The sequence below is a fragment of the Thunnus thynnus genome, chromosome 13 (assembly GCF_963924715.1).
Source record: "Thunnus thynnus chromosome 13, fThuThy2.1, whole genome shotgun sequence".
Lineage (NCBI taxonomy): Eukaryota > Metazoa > Chordata > Actinopteri > Scombriformes > Scombridae > Thunnus > Thunnus thynnus.
Window position 1 is genome coordinate 17,151,142 of NC_089529.1, and position 14,344 is coordinate 17,165,485.

The 14,344-nt window shown below is 38.9% G+C and overlaps 1 protein-coding gene across 1 annotated transcript in view; it reads left to right on the plus strand.

Moving 5' to 3' along the window:
- The window catches only part of crebrf (creb3 regulatory factor), a 31,166-nt gene extending 19,030 nt beyond the window's left edge, over window positions 1-12,136 (plus strand). Inside the window, exons 7-10 of the mRNA XM_067608398.1 lie at window positions 49-238; window positions 413-486; window positions 825-944; window positions 1,090-12,136. Of these exons, the coding sequence (XP_067464499.1) occupies window positions 49-238; window positions 413-486; window positions 825-944; window positions 1,090-1,208 (503 nt within the window). The 3' untranslated portion in view covers window positions 1,209-12,136. The remainder of the gene's footprint in view (window positions 1-48; window positions 239-412; window positions 487-824; window positions 945-1,089) is intronic.
- The last annotated feature ends 2,208 nt before the right edge of the window (window positions 12,137-14,344 follow it).

Below are 14,344 nucleotides of genomic sequence, written 5' to 3' on the forward strand. Positions count from 1 at the left end.
GACATGAGAATGATCTCTGACATCCTCTTTTCCTCGGTTGTCATGAAGGAAAGTACATGCTGAAGAAGTCTCGTCGCACAGATGTGGAAGACTTGACTCCCAATCCACGCAAGCTGCTGCAGATCGGCACTGAGCTCCGCAAACTGAACAAGGTGATCAGTGACTTGACCCCTGTCAGCGAGCTGCCGCTCACTGCACGGCCATGGTCCCGCAAGGAGAAGAACAAGCTGGCGTCCAGGTAAAACATAAAAGAGCCGTTAAGTCAATAATGCATAACTATGATATCAATTTAGAAAATCACTTAGAACATGAGTGTACTTGACAGTAGCGGTCAAGACAGTAATCTGTCATGTTTCCTAATGCCTGCTGTTTTCATAAAAAGAGATCTCCACCCATCTGTTGTGTATTGCAGAGCTTGCCGTTTAAAAAAGAAAGCTCAATATGAAGCAAACAAGGTGAAGCTCTGGGGACTCAGCACAGAGTACGGTACGTTGTAATGACACCACATCTGCTACAATATTTACACCAAGTTCATGAACCTTTGCATCCATGTTTCTATGACTTGTTAGTGATTCTCTGTCAAATCTGGTAATCTAAATCTAATAATAATAAGGAGCATGATTATTGTGTTTTACCTATTTGTACTTCTGAAAGTATCTATTTAACATTGAACATCTGATCTTTTTTACTGCTATCACCAACAAATGATTCATTTTTTATGTTTGTATTTTTGTTAAAATCCCTGATCTGAATATGAATGAATTTTTTTATTCAGTATTTTGTGTTCACCTTTCTGATTTGTGTGTGTGTGTTTCCTCGTGTAGATCGGCTGCTGTTTGTGATCAACGCCATCAAGGAGGAGATAGTGGTACGAGTGGAGGACTCTTCTCCACGTTCAACCAACATGACTGACACTCTGGACAGGCTCATCCAGGAGACACTTGGTGAGGAAGATGATTTTTGTGAAAGATGATTAGAAATGTACTTGGAAGTTCTCTTAATGGAGATAACATTTCATTTAAAGAACTAGTATCAGTATCTTGACTAAGTCGTTCTTAAGTCATTCCTGTCTTTTGAAAATGTGTGCAGTGGCACCACCTGTTGCTGGGCAGACTTCGGACTTCGTCAACAAGATCTTGGAGAACACAGGACGCGGTGATCCCACTGGCGGACTGGTCGGCCTGCGAGTCCCCACCTCCAAAATCTAGACGAACTGCGGTCCACTGAGAGGAGTGGACTAAATATTACCACCGTGCTGTCCCATTGTAACTATGCTCCCCTCTGCATGCCCCTCCAACCCAGAGTACATATACATCGTTAGCCACACAAACACACATACCACTCCCTGTGTGTATGTATGTGTGCTTGTTTTAGCCATGCACCTGTATGGCGTACACCCTAGCTTTCTGTCTCTGCGCACTGCGCGCAGAGTCAGAGCGTCACTGTCTCCCAACCCATCATGAGCGCCGGGAAAAGCGTCTCTGTAGGCAAGTGATGGTTAGGTGTATAGCTAATAGCACGTCCTAAATCCACTGGTGATTATTAGATGTGTTTAACATAGCATTGTGTAGGGTCGGTTCTGTCGGAGGTCTGCTTCCTGCAGAGCCAGACCATGGCTGAGACGGGAGACAGTCACACGAGTGTAACCACTGGAATACTTTCACAGGTTGTAATGACAGAGGAAGAATTGTTACACGTTGGAGGAAACCATCAAAGGATAAAAAAAAATAAAAAAAAAGTTCCAGTCATCATTTCCTAGAACATGGCAACAAAGATTAACTCCAGGATGTTTAAATTGACACACTCAGTAAAGCACTTTGATGACAATAGCTTTGGTTGCCGAGACAGCTGCAGAGAAAAAAAGCAGCGTGCTCTGAGGCGTCACGGGGTGGCAGGATATATTTTGTATTGAAGGCCTAAATATGTTCATGCCATCTCCTCAGCTCTGCTGTTGTTACCATTTAGCATCTTTTAATGCTTGAAACAAAAATCAGTAGTGGCTAAAAGTTAAAATTGAAAAAATAAGCAACAGAAATCCTGTTGGTCTGAAGTTTGAAGCAGGCAGGAAGATTAAAGGCTAATTTTGACAAAAACAACAGGATGCAGTTGACTGTGTGGAGAGGAAGCGCATGTAGTTTGGTGCTTTTTTTGGCCTTGTGCTGGTTATAACTGGACTGGGTGAAATTGGCATTTTTTGCCAGCGTGGGAGCAGACTTGTGAGGAAGATGATGGTGGTGACGTTGATGAAGATGACATAAACAGTGACCCATCTCCTCCTAGAGCTGTATATAAAAGTGTTTCCCAGTGGGGGAAAAAAATGGCACCGGCTCCCCTTTTTGTACAGTAGAGTTGACCAGGCTAACAGTTTGGTGTGTTCATACTAGTGTTTGATCAGAGTTCTATTCATTGTGCCTTGTGTATGTATGTGTGTGTGTGTTTCTGTAAGTCTGAGTGAGTGTGTGAGAGGGATTGAGAGAGAAGAGGTGATCGGTCAGACCTCTCTGATGTTCAGCTAAGGAGAGGACTACTTTACACTGAGTGAGATCATTAGTGGATGCATGGAGGGAGACACCTGTAGGGTTGGTTGTGTATTTCAGTTGTTTAAAGATATTCTGAATGTACATAAAAAAAAAAAAAAAAAAAAGGAAGCTCTCGTTGCGTGATGCCACAGAGTCTGTGTATATAGGAGGGCTCTGCAATAGATTACTTATGGTTTTTGGTACTCTGTCTTTGGGGATCGGGGGAGGGTTCACAGATATTTTTAGTTTAGAGTTACAAAAAAATATTTGCACACTATATTTTGATTGTTTTTTGTACCAAAGACACATGCAACGAAATGGCGACCAGCCAGTTAAAGTAAGGTTTTGCACAGCTTACCTGACGCCGTATTGAATGTAAGAAATGTGGGAGGGTCAGGAAACTTCATAGAACTGTGAAATTAGCTTGGGTCCAATTCTGTACAGAAAAGGAACATTCATTAATTTTTTAAAATCTAAAAAGTTAACCCCATCTGTGGGCTTCTCCAGTAGATTTGTTGCTTAGGAAGCACTTCATTCCTGAACTGATTCCTCCCTCCACAAGCTAATTGTGTTAATGGCGCTATCTAGGACAAAAACCAAGAGCGCTAGTAGATAAGCTATGTTACATTTTTGCTTGTTTGTCAAAATGTCACCAAGAATAACCAAAATGTTATGTTCCTGTGTCACTTTGTTTGATTTCTGTATGTAGACGAGGTCTAGTTCATCAACAAAATATTAACTGAATTGTGTTTTAAAGTACTGTATATAGAAACATTAATGATATATCTATCAATGGTGAAATGCCACTTTTCATGACAATTGGTTCATTTTTAAGCATGACACATTTCTAAAGCATATCCTTGCATTGAGAAAGTTAGAGGAAAAAATATAAAAAAACCAAACAAAAAAAAAGTTCTTGTTATATTTTTATATTTTAGCTGCTTGCTATCTTTCCTGTTGGTTTGGAGGTATTCATTGGTCAGATTCAGTGGAGGGAAAAAAAAGGAGAAGGGTCTTAAAGAGCAGCCAGTCAATCTGATAGTTTGTACACGACACTTGACCTCTCCTGTCTCCTTGCTGTCTGAGTGAAATACAGAGAATCAGGACTGGATTTATTTAAAACACACAATGCAGCGAAGCCATGGTCTAGTTTTGAATGGTCTATTAAGAGAATGAGGACATGCTGTCTTTAGCGAGGACAGTGACGGGTGCGAGAAAGCAAGAAACTCGGAGGACAACAGTGTGGAGGTGTGAGGGCAGATAAGGAACCAGCTGCAGTGTTGTCAGAGATGCTGTTAGAAAGCCAAAGCCATTTTGAATTTGTCCCAGATTGATCTGAATTCAGCACTGCACATTGTCTTATTCCCTCTTTAAACCATGAAGTCAGTTGAATTTTTGCATTTCCTGGGAATGACGTTGCTGTCTTTGAGGTTGTGTCGCTGAATTTTATCTGTGCCTGGCCTTGCCTTCGGTCCTCAGCTTCCATCCCTCTCGACTGATCACAACAGTTAAAAAAATCACTTTGTTCACCAGAACACACACACACACAGTTACAGTAATAAGGCCACAAACTGGCACCGTGTTCAACCTTTAAAAATGCATGATGCCTGTATGCTTACCTCCCTGCTGCCTCCTTGGAGGAAGCACTGACATTCCCAGGAATTTCAAAATTCAGCCCAAATTCACTCGGTTAGTGGGCTAATAAAACAAAATGTGTTTGACGAGGCTGAATTCAGCTTAGTTTGAGTTGAAGAACGTACACCGACGATGGTGATGCAGAGCTGTGGTTTTTCTGTATCGTGTGATTGAATAACAGCTAGTGCTACACAAATATGTATTTATATATATATATATATGTATATATATATATATATATATACACATATTTTTTTTTTTTACTGTTTTCTGTTCCGTCTAAAAAGGGAGAAATGGTGCTTTTTCTGAAACTAGAATGATGAGTATCCATGATTCTTATTTGACTTCTTAGTCTAGTTGTAGCCGAATGACTTGCTCTCCCCCCTACCGTCCACAGCTATTTTCTTAGTAGTGATTCATTTTTGTAAATAGACTATAAGTTAATATGTATCTTCTAAATGTTAGATATATGTATAGAATACTCTATCTTATATGTTTAAAAACAAAAGCACTTTGTCCAAAAAAGGAAAAAACAAAACAAAAAGAAAAGCATTTTTTTTCTTCCATTTGCTGCTAAAAGGCCTGGTGTGAATGCTGCAAGTGTACTTGACGACTACTTGCTAGGACCGGTCTATTACCTGACTTGGCTAAGTCTATAAACTAGCAAGGAGTAGGTCTACAGCCTGATGAGAATTAGATCTACATATTTCTGGAGCCACGTAATGATATGAGGCATTGTATGAGAGCGTATCATTGCTTGGCTTCGGGAGGCCCAGTGTCTTGGCTATGCCTGTTTCTGTGACGGGATAGGTGTATGTCCTGGTCGGAGGCCGTGTGGATAATGTGTTTGTGGTCTTAAAAAAATATAGAGGGTTTTGATTCCAGGGCCCCTACGTTGATCCTGATGCTGACCCCCTTGGCGTCATGATTCATTTGCCTTCAGTAGAGGTTTCCTATGGAAAAACTGATTCTGCTTTGGCTTCCTCTTCAGGGTGATGTACAGTGTAGACACATTTCTCCAGAGAGCTATATTGTTATCATTTGTAAACTGATTTCTACTTGTGACTTAATGAGGAGGGGTTTAGCCTGGGGCGGCCAGGAAGAGCCAGTTTGAAAGATGTTGTTCCCGGCCGCCTTGGGGGAAGTTACTATATCACTGTACTGTATGGCAAGCCAATTACAAATGGAGACTCAATCCGGACACTTATTGCCTTCTTAAATAACCTTTCACATACACACAAACAAAAATAATAACACAGCAGACATGTCATTTGCCAAGAGGCAAATGCCCGAAGTTTATGACATTGCTCTGCTGATATACGGTCAACAACAACAACAATAACAACAAAACCATTCAGCCTGATAGGCTCAAAACAACCTTGACTGAAGTAGCAGACAGGGAGAATATATCTGAAAATGGCTTCAAATATTTCAACTATTTGAAGCATTTTTTTTTTTCAGCTGTAATTTCGCCCAGGTCTGGTAGGGGGTCAACAGTGGTTAAAGGGCTGCTGGTTGAGCCGGCAGCTTCGCGGCTGACGAGAGAATTTAGCGTGTGTATGTGTGTGTTTTGTTGTCGATCACAAGGCTGGTTCAAGAAAGAGTCCTCACAGGTTTTTACATTTAACATGATAGGTGCAAGCTGTGCAACTTTACATTCAAACCAGGAGACTCTGTGGCATTTTAACAGTCAAGGAAATGAGTGAAAATCCACGCCAGTAAAACTATTCCTTATTCTTTTTTTTCTTTCTGATGACATAAATCCTATACAGTCAACTATTAAGCTAATAGAGTGTGTAACTTTGTGCTACTCTTGTCCAATAAAAGCTAAGTGGATCCATAAAGCTCTTTTTCAGCAAATCAGGGTAATATCGTTCTTCTATCTGACATATGTGATGACATATAAAATCAAAAGAAAATATATTTATGTATTCCAATTAATGTCGCCATTCTTTACTATGTACAAAATATTGTGAGTGTGTGCGTGTGTGTGTGTTATGAATTATCAATGTCAATCAATATGGTGCAATGCTCTCTACACAAGCTGAAAAAAAAGGCCAACAGACTTGTCACAAGAATTCACAAAGTTTTCTCCGCTTTCTCCAAGACGATATTAAAACATACTACAACATTTCCCTCTCACAAAGGATTTGACTCTGATTTCCAGCCATGATCCGACTAGAGTTTGTCACATGGTGCTGATTACTTTTCATTATCCAAGAAATAATCCAAGAATTAAACTGGCATCTGCATTCAGATCCACTCAAACAATGTCCATGTGACTGATTATTGTTCTCATACCAGACTCCCCCCCCCCCCCCCGATCATTTTCATTGATTCTAACTGTCCCTGTTGGACCAATCAGAAGAAGCTTCACACTCAGTCTTGCTCTAAATGGTGATTTCTGTATTCTTGACCTGTATGATCATTATTGTTAAGCACACACATTTTTCTTTGTAAAAGCCAAACTCTTGGATTTGATACCACTACCCAAAGTCACGGAGGATCTTTATTCCATTTGAGAGGAACAAAATGTTCAGCATAACTGCAAAATAAATATTCTGATGTATTAGGATATTGTTCTTGTTTGGCTGATCTCTGCAAGGATTTTAATAGCAACAAAACAATGTTAACACAAGAAAATTGAAAAAGCAACATGTTGCTATATATCCAACTTATACAAAACAATCTTCAGAGGAATTATTTGGTAACGTTTTGATTTTAAAGTCCATAATGTCAGAATAATTTCAAAGAAGTTTCCTAGAAAGAACTCTGTAACTTTGTAATAATTACAGGGAAAAGAGAGACATTGTTCAATTGATACACATCCAATTAATTAATTCAAGCAACATAACCCTGAACTTGCAAAAAATTGGAAATTAGTCGACAAGCCAACCTATAATTCAGCAAATATGGAGAGTTTCAAAGTTTACAATAATACACAAATATTTAGTTGGTTTAAAGCTGCTCTAATCAAGTTGTCATCATAGTGACTCCATGGAGCATGTTAGCAGCATTTAGTTTATTGTTTTGGTTTGCAGCTGCAAGTTTGCTGTTTTGGTTGACTCTCACTGTTCTCATCAGCGTTTCCGCAGTTGATAAACCAACTGTACTTTATCTGCACAGCACCAAAAAGCAGACAGACAAAGTTATCGACTAGCTGTTGAACATAGTGGAGCATCTAGCAGCTAAGAGCTGCATATTTCCCTCATGAGTTGGTGGAGACCAAAATTGAGCTAAAAGAAGATTAAATATTGGACTTGTTGGACAGAAACACAAGAACTTTATGAGGTGAAACGTCGTAGTGTTTACAGCTTGTTCTGCTGCCTTCAAGTCATTAAAACTCAAGTTAATGCAGGTTTAGATGGAGAACTTCTGTCAAATAAATGTTCTGTTTTCCTTGTAGTTAGTACCAAAGTACACTTCTCTCCTGGAAACTTCTTAGGAAATCACTCAGCAGTAAAAATTAACGTTACCAAATATTCTTGACTTTATAAAATGGATTGGTAAAAAAAAACAAGAAATAAGCTGACCTCAACTCCTGCTGGCTGTGTTGTCAGATCTCAGAGTCTGGTTTTGAGTTTCTTCCAAGGCATTTCAAATGTTTCCTGTCTTGTTTGAACCCGTGAGGGCTGCCCTTATTGCTTGTAAAAACACCCCATCTTCAGAGGCTATATGCTTATACTCTCCATATGTTCCCCTGTGTAAATTAGATACGCACAGAAATGTACTCTGTAATAAGAATGCAGTGGGAATAATGTTTTTGCATGCCGATTCCCAGCACTGCATAAAACTGAGAGGTTCAAGTGATGTCTGGAGTCCCTTGCAGTTTGAGAAGTAATTTGGCCAATCATCAGAAAGCGTTTTCATCGTCAAAAAGTTGTCGCATGGCTTTTTGGGCTCACTGCACTCTCAGTCGAATGATTTCATACTTGCTGCTATTGAATGAGCACAAAAAGACTTTAAGATTTTGGTTTAGGGTGTCCATGACACAATTACAATATATTGTTATTACCACACACCCCTATTTTATCACACCTTTTTTTCCTATGAAAGTCAAAAGACCAACACCTTTACTCACCTTGCACTTGGTTTTTACATTTACAAGGAAAAAAAATATGATGCCTGCTGAACCAGGTGCCTTAATCAAATATATGAGAACACAAATCTGCACCTTCTGTCAGTCTGGAGGGGGTTTCCCTACAGAAACAAGGGGCTGGGTTTCCCAAAACCTAAACATGAAGTACAGTTTGACTCAGAAATAACCCCAAATCAGTCCGTTTTGTATGATAGTCTCTAACAGCAGATAAGAGCTGCTTATGGTTCCATGTCTGGACATGAGAATGAACTCTGCATAGGATTTGTCTTTTAAAGTATTATAGAAGAAGAGCTGAGGTGACAACTTGTAAAATACACTGATGTTGTTTTGGGAAACCTGGTTCTGTTTTGAACTCTTTCTCTGCCCACTACGCCACGTTATCGTGTTTTCTGTATTGGCTGCTGCTGCTATCACTGCTGGTGTGTCCGTGTAGAGAAGAGCAAACTTCCACTGTGTCGGAGGCAGAGGGAGACTTGGCCCTGCTTTTTACCTTGTGAATTACAATGCATTCTTCTTCTGTGGTTTCGACATGGATCACCGTGTTGCTGCCTCTCGAGACCTTTTCAAGAAAGATTTAAAAAAAAAAAAGAAAAAAAAGAAAAAAAAACATAAAACAGAACCTTTCCGTTTCTTAACTTTGCTATTATGAAGTGCCAGACCCTCCTTGAAGCCAGTGTTGGCACTGAGTCGCAGGTTGCGAATGAAGCGACAAACTGAGCATGGAGGTTAACTGTGGTGCTAATCTGTCAGTGGCTGGGTGCTAACATGGCTGTGTTAAAAAGCTGTATTAGCCATATTATTCCTTCTGTTGATGACTCTGGTCAGTCTTGTGTTTCTGACTGCTGCACTGCTGTATGCTGACATAGCGAGGTATAACTCTGCTGCTGCTGCTTTGCTGATGAATGTAGACTAGTCTTCCTCAGCAGGATCATACAGACAGATGTGAGCGTCTGGTGGAGCTTTTCCTGTTCGACTTCCTGTCAGACTTTGCTTGGAAGCTCACAGAGGGAGACTTTTGTCGTCAGGATCCAGAAAGATCATGAATGTTGTATCTTTATATGGCCGCCGTCCTGCTTGTATGTTTAAACCTTTTTTTATTAATATTATGGTTCGATATTTATGCTCTGACTCTCTGTCAAATGTTGCACGTTAGAATCTTTTTTTCTAAATTATATTTTATTGCCTTTTTTTTCCCTGATCCCAGTGTTCAGACCGTTTGTTTGATATTTATTTGTTTCGTCCTTTAAATTAACATGTAGGGAGACTTCATAGCTTTTCCAGAGTCAGAGACTTCATGTGAGCTTCACAGACATGAGTCAAAGTCACAATGAACTATTTGACACTACCTGCCAAAAATTACAAAATGTATCTTTTTGTATTTTTACATGAAAATATTAGATTTACTCATAGTATATCTGTAATGAAAAAAATCATCATGAACCAAAAGGCAAAAATAAAACCATCTCAGATGTTTGTATATAATCCTGCCGCTGCACTTTGGAGATACAAATGATTATAAAGACAATCATGAATTAATATCTAATTAGCCAGTAAAAATACATCAATAAATAAATCTAAACAATTAATTACATTTTGTTTGACTATAACAAGACAGATTAATAAGAGACATTAGAAATAAAATAAAGAAATAAATTAATTAATTAAGGAGAAATGTCATGCACATTCCCAGGTCCATATTGTTGTTTTTGGGCTCTACTGGAATAATTTTGCATGATTTACAGTTTTAAAAAACTCCTTATTTATCGTATACTTGCCCTTTATACAGCTCCTCAGTTCAGCCTCTGTCTGAAACAGGCCGTTTCAGCTCCTGTCTCTTTAAGGCCCCCCTCCCAGTGAGCCCACTCTGTTCTGATTGGCTAGCTTCAGCTGCATCTCAGCAGACTTCTGCTGGCTCGGTAGGCTACGTAAACAAACATTAGTTGAATTCCACTTCTTTTTCTCATACTTTACTCAAAATATAAACTTCTCAAATACATCTGTACATGTTTGAGCCTGAATCCAATCTGAAATATGTGAATGGACAACGTAAACAACCCGTGCAACAACATTAGCAACAAAGGCTCAAAGGCTACAGAACAGATGGCCATTGTGAGAACATGCATGAATGATCCGACGCCATTAATAGGAGGAAGTAGAGGACATTGCAAACAGTAAATGCCAGATCAGCCGGAGGGATGTAGGGATCTAGCACCACTTTGACTTGCAGGGAGCATTTTTACATACGTTCACCTCAGGTTTTGGAACTTTGACCATGTTTAACGCAGACATCCGACATCATAACAGTATATAAATAACAGAAACTCACAAAAGCTAATACGTCCCCTTTAAAGGAAACAATACGTTTCAATGTGACTTGAAGAAATCGTTGTTTGTGAAGCTCATGAAGCGTTCTGTCATTGGAGGTTTGATGCAGCAAACAGAACCTCACCTTGACAAACTTCACCTCACCAACTGTTCCTTTGTCACGACTCTGGACCGAGGTTTGGATGCTCAGTTTAGGAGTCGGTTCGCCTGCTCTCTCTAACTTTGGTGGGGAAATTAAAAAAAAAAAAAAAAAGAAAAAAAAAAAATCTGATCAGTTTTCTGGGAAAACGTCACCACTGCGCCAGAGATGTTTCGCCCCTTCTGGGTGCTTTTTTTTTATTTTTCAGAAGGGCTTTGGTTCGCAGTTGTCTCGTCAGGGAGCTCCTGAGATTAACCAGGGGTCACTAAAGGCTGGTGGGCAGAGACCCCTCACCCTCCCCTGCAATGAATGATTGGAGGGGGGGGTGTTTATTTTCCTCTTCTGCAGACTGATATCTTACTAAAGCAAATGTCAACAACCCACCCTCAATAATAACAACAAATCCCTTCTTTATATATCTAAACACGTCCAACTCATCATCCAACACTGCAATGTTTTACATCTCCTTCCAGACTTGCCAAAATGCATGAAGCGAGAGACATTTAACTAAAAGAAAAATATTTATTCTAAAGCATCTGCTCAGTTTCTTTCTCTCTCTCTCTCTCTCTTTTTTTTCTTGAAATTTTGATAATGGCGACAGACAGTAACATGATTTTATAGGAAATCCATACAAGTCCTAACATGTAGAGGATGTGGGAGGTATCGGTCATCCTGAGCTCCACAGCTACATGCCATTGTTATGATGCTTCTGGTCTTGTATGGCAACTTATTTGACGTGATCAACAGCATGGGATCTTTCTGTAGTTAGTCCTGTGTGTGTTCCTCTTCCCAGTCTCAGTAGGAAGGCTGTACTTCATTGCTAAGTGCTCTACAATAGATCTCTTGGTGATTATAATTTCACAAAGAAGCAAAACCTGCAGAAAGTGTATCCTGCTGAAACTAACTTGATCCTCTCTTTAGCAATGACGTCTATATTTGTAGTTCACATATATGCCTGTTCGAATACAATATCTTGACTGTTGTTATATTTATGTTGTGTAATAAATGTTGTGCTGGGTTTATACTATTGTTTTAACTCAAGTTTTTCTTTTTGTTTTACATTGTACATTTTTTTTTCTCTGAGGCACAGTGGGTGGCTTTATGCACAGGCGTGGAAATCTAAAAGATTTTTTTTTTTTTTTTTTTTTGGTTGTACTGTAACAACTCCAGTTTTTGTCTCTGGCTGCTCGACATCCTGCGGACACCTGCCCTGAATCTCTGTTGTGTTATTGTGCCTCTCTTTTCTTTTTATTTCTTTCTTATTATTATTCTTTTTTTTTTTTTTTTTTTTTTTTTTTTTTTTAAATCATTCTCTGTTGTATCAGCCAGGAGTTGGTACCACAGCTCTGCTTGTAACCACAATAGTCTGATTATGTTTATTGATTTTAATATCAAAATAATAAAACCATTAGCACCCCATCTGGACTCCTGTATGTTTGATCGGTCAATGTGACTGTGAACACGTGGGTTTTGGATGACTGACACTCTGCATGATAGATTCAAATGTTTTAATTGAATTTTCAGAGTGTAAATCAACAATAAAACTATTTCCACCTGTTCTTTCATCACACATATACTGTACACAATAAGCTTTAATGTATTCTTATGTCTATTTCCATAAATAAATATTGGTATACAGGAGATAAAAATGAAAGTAAGGAGAATATACCTGTCACTCTACGATGCACATTATTGGAGATTTGTACAATTTCAAAAAAAGACAAAAATGGTTGCCAGATCTTGTTAAAGGTTCTATATGTAAGAAATATGATTTACATCTATAAATCATTTTTTATTGCCAATGAGTGAACGAGTAGTAATGTAACGTAAAAAATTAGACCTTCCCCGTCTTTGTTGGTTGGTCGGACTGATTTGTATGTGAAGGATCCGGGCTGGATTTCCCATGAAAATCAAACAGATGTGACTTTTTGTGGGCTCCCCAGTGCCTTGCCTCTCTGCCGCTAACGTCAACAAACGACTGGCGTAACAACACAACAAAAACAGTGCTATCTGAGTAGAAACACCCTGCAGATATTCGCTCTCCAGCTAGCTGCTAGAAGCATCAACCGCAACACATTTCACACCAAACACCCCCACAATGACAAGTTGCCCACTTCCGAGCACACATACAGCAAAACAACATTATTTCCTCAATGAAGGAGCAGATACTGATCTTTTATGTTCTTATGAGAAGTGTAAGTGAGGAGAAAGACATCATCTGCAGTAGTGCAAGCAACAAGATGCTGACTGCAGCTCACTTATCGGCCACCGGTGTCACTAATGAAAAAGAATTTCTGATTCCTACATATAGAACCTTTAAACTTTTGGGTCGAGCCATGAGTGGTCTTTTCTCCTCTAACCAGCATTTATAAGATGATGGCATAAACTGTAGCCTTCATCTATCAGACTACAGTAGAGGAGGGGAATCAGTCGCTGCAGTGTAGAAAAGACCACAACCTTGGCTTGGTTAGCTGTGACCCTTAAACTATACGTCTGCTTTTATTCTATATTTTTTCATTTTTGCCGAAGGGAAAGTAGTCTGTCTTTTTTTGGAAGAGCAGGGGAAGTAGTTTTAGTATTATTTTCCTTCTCTTGTGAGATGTATTATCTAAAAAAAGAGAGATCAAAAAAAGTCAAAAAGAGCATAAAGATGTGTTTTGCATCATGGTGAAGCCAAGATGAAAAAGTGACATTTTTTTTCTCTATGAATGCAAAAACAGATTTCTTTTACTTGTGTAAAAGATCGTAGTGGATACACTCTTAATATAAACACACTTGCTATCCTGACAACTTGACAGGACAGGTTTGTTAATGTTGACCATATTTGACTCTGTAACCTGAAAATGACCCTTCAGTGTCACTGTAACACAATATGAAGTGATTTTAGAGTCTGTACCTTTACTGCTGCTGATACATTTCATACAGCAGAGGAATATCGCCCTCAAGTGATTTAAATTCAGAACTGCATCAACATGTTCTCAGACTTTGGATTAGTTTGACTTTTCTACGAGAGGATATGAGCTTAAAGAAATATTGACTTAGATCTTGAGCGAAGTATCGGAGATTTTATCCAATTTTCAGTTTATATTCCAAATATGTGTTGTTTTACCAGAACATGAATAATGAAGACTTCAATCATTTAAATAAAATGGCTAAAATATAAAACACTCAGGTACTTTAGTGCACATACACTGCACAATCCTCTATTACTTTCTAATTTCAACAACTGAAATACATCAAGATTTTTTCAAAATGTTCGATCTGGATCGACATTCAGACGGTGTGTCTGGTCGTTTTATTTGGAGGATTCGTTGGTCCCAGTAATCATTAATTTTATTGTTTACAACTATGCTTTTAGTACTGTTAACCATCAAAATGTCCTCTGTGAAAAGGGCCTGTTGCTTAAAGTCCCCTTCTGCTCAAAAATATGTTTCTTCTGGATGTTTGAGCTTCACTGTGCAGAATGATGTATGTGCAGAGTTTGACGCTAGAAGGCTGTTTTCACATTTATCTGCTGAAAGTGGAAAGTTTCTCTGCGCTCATTGGAAAATCTAAGTTTAAGGTGTGTACTTACGAGCATGATTTGTGACATTGCAACAGTTGTGGAATATGCAACTAACACAAATG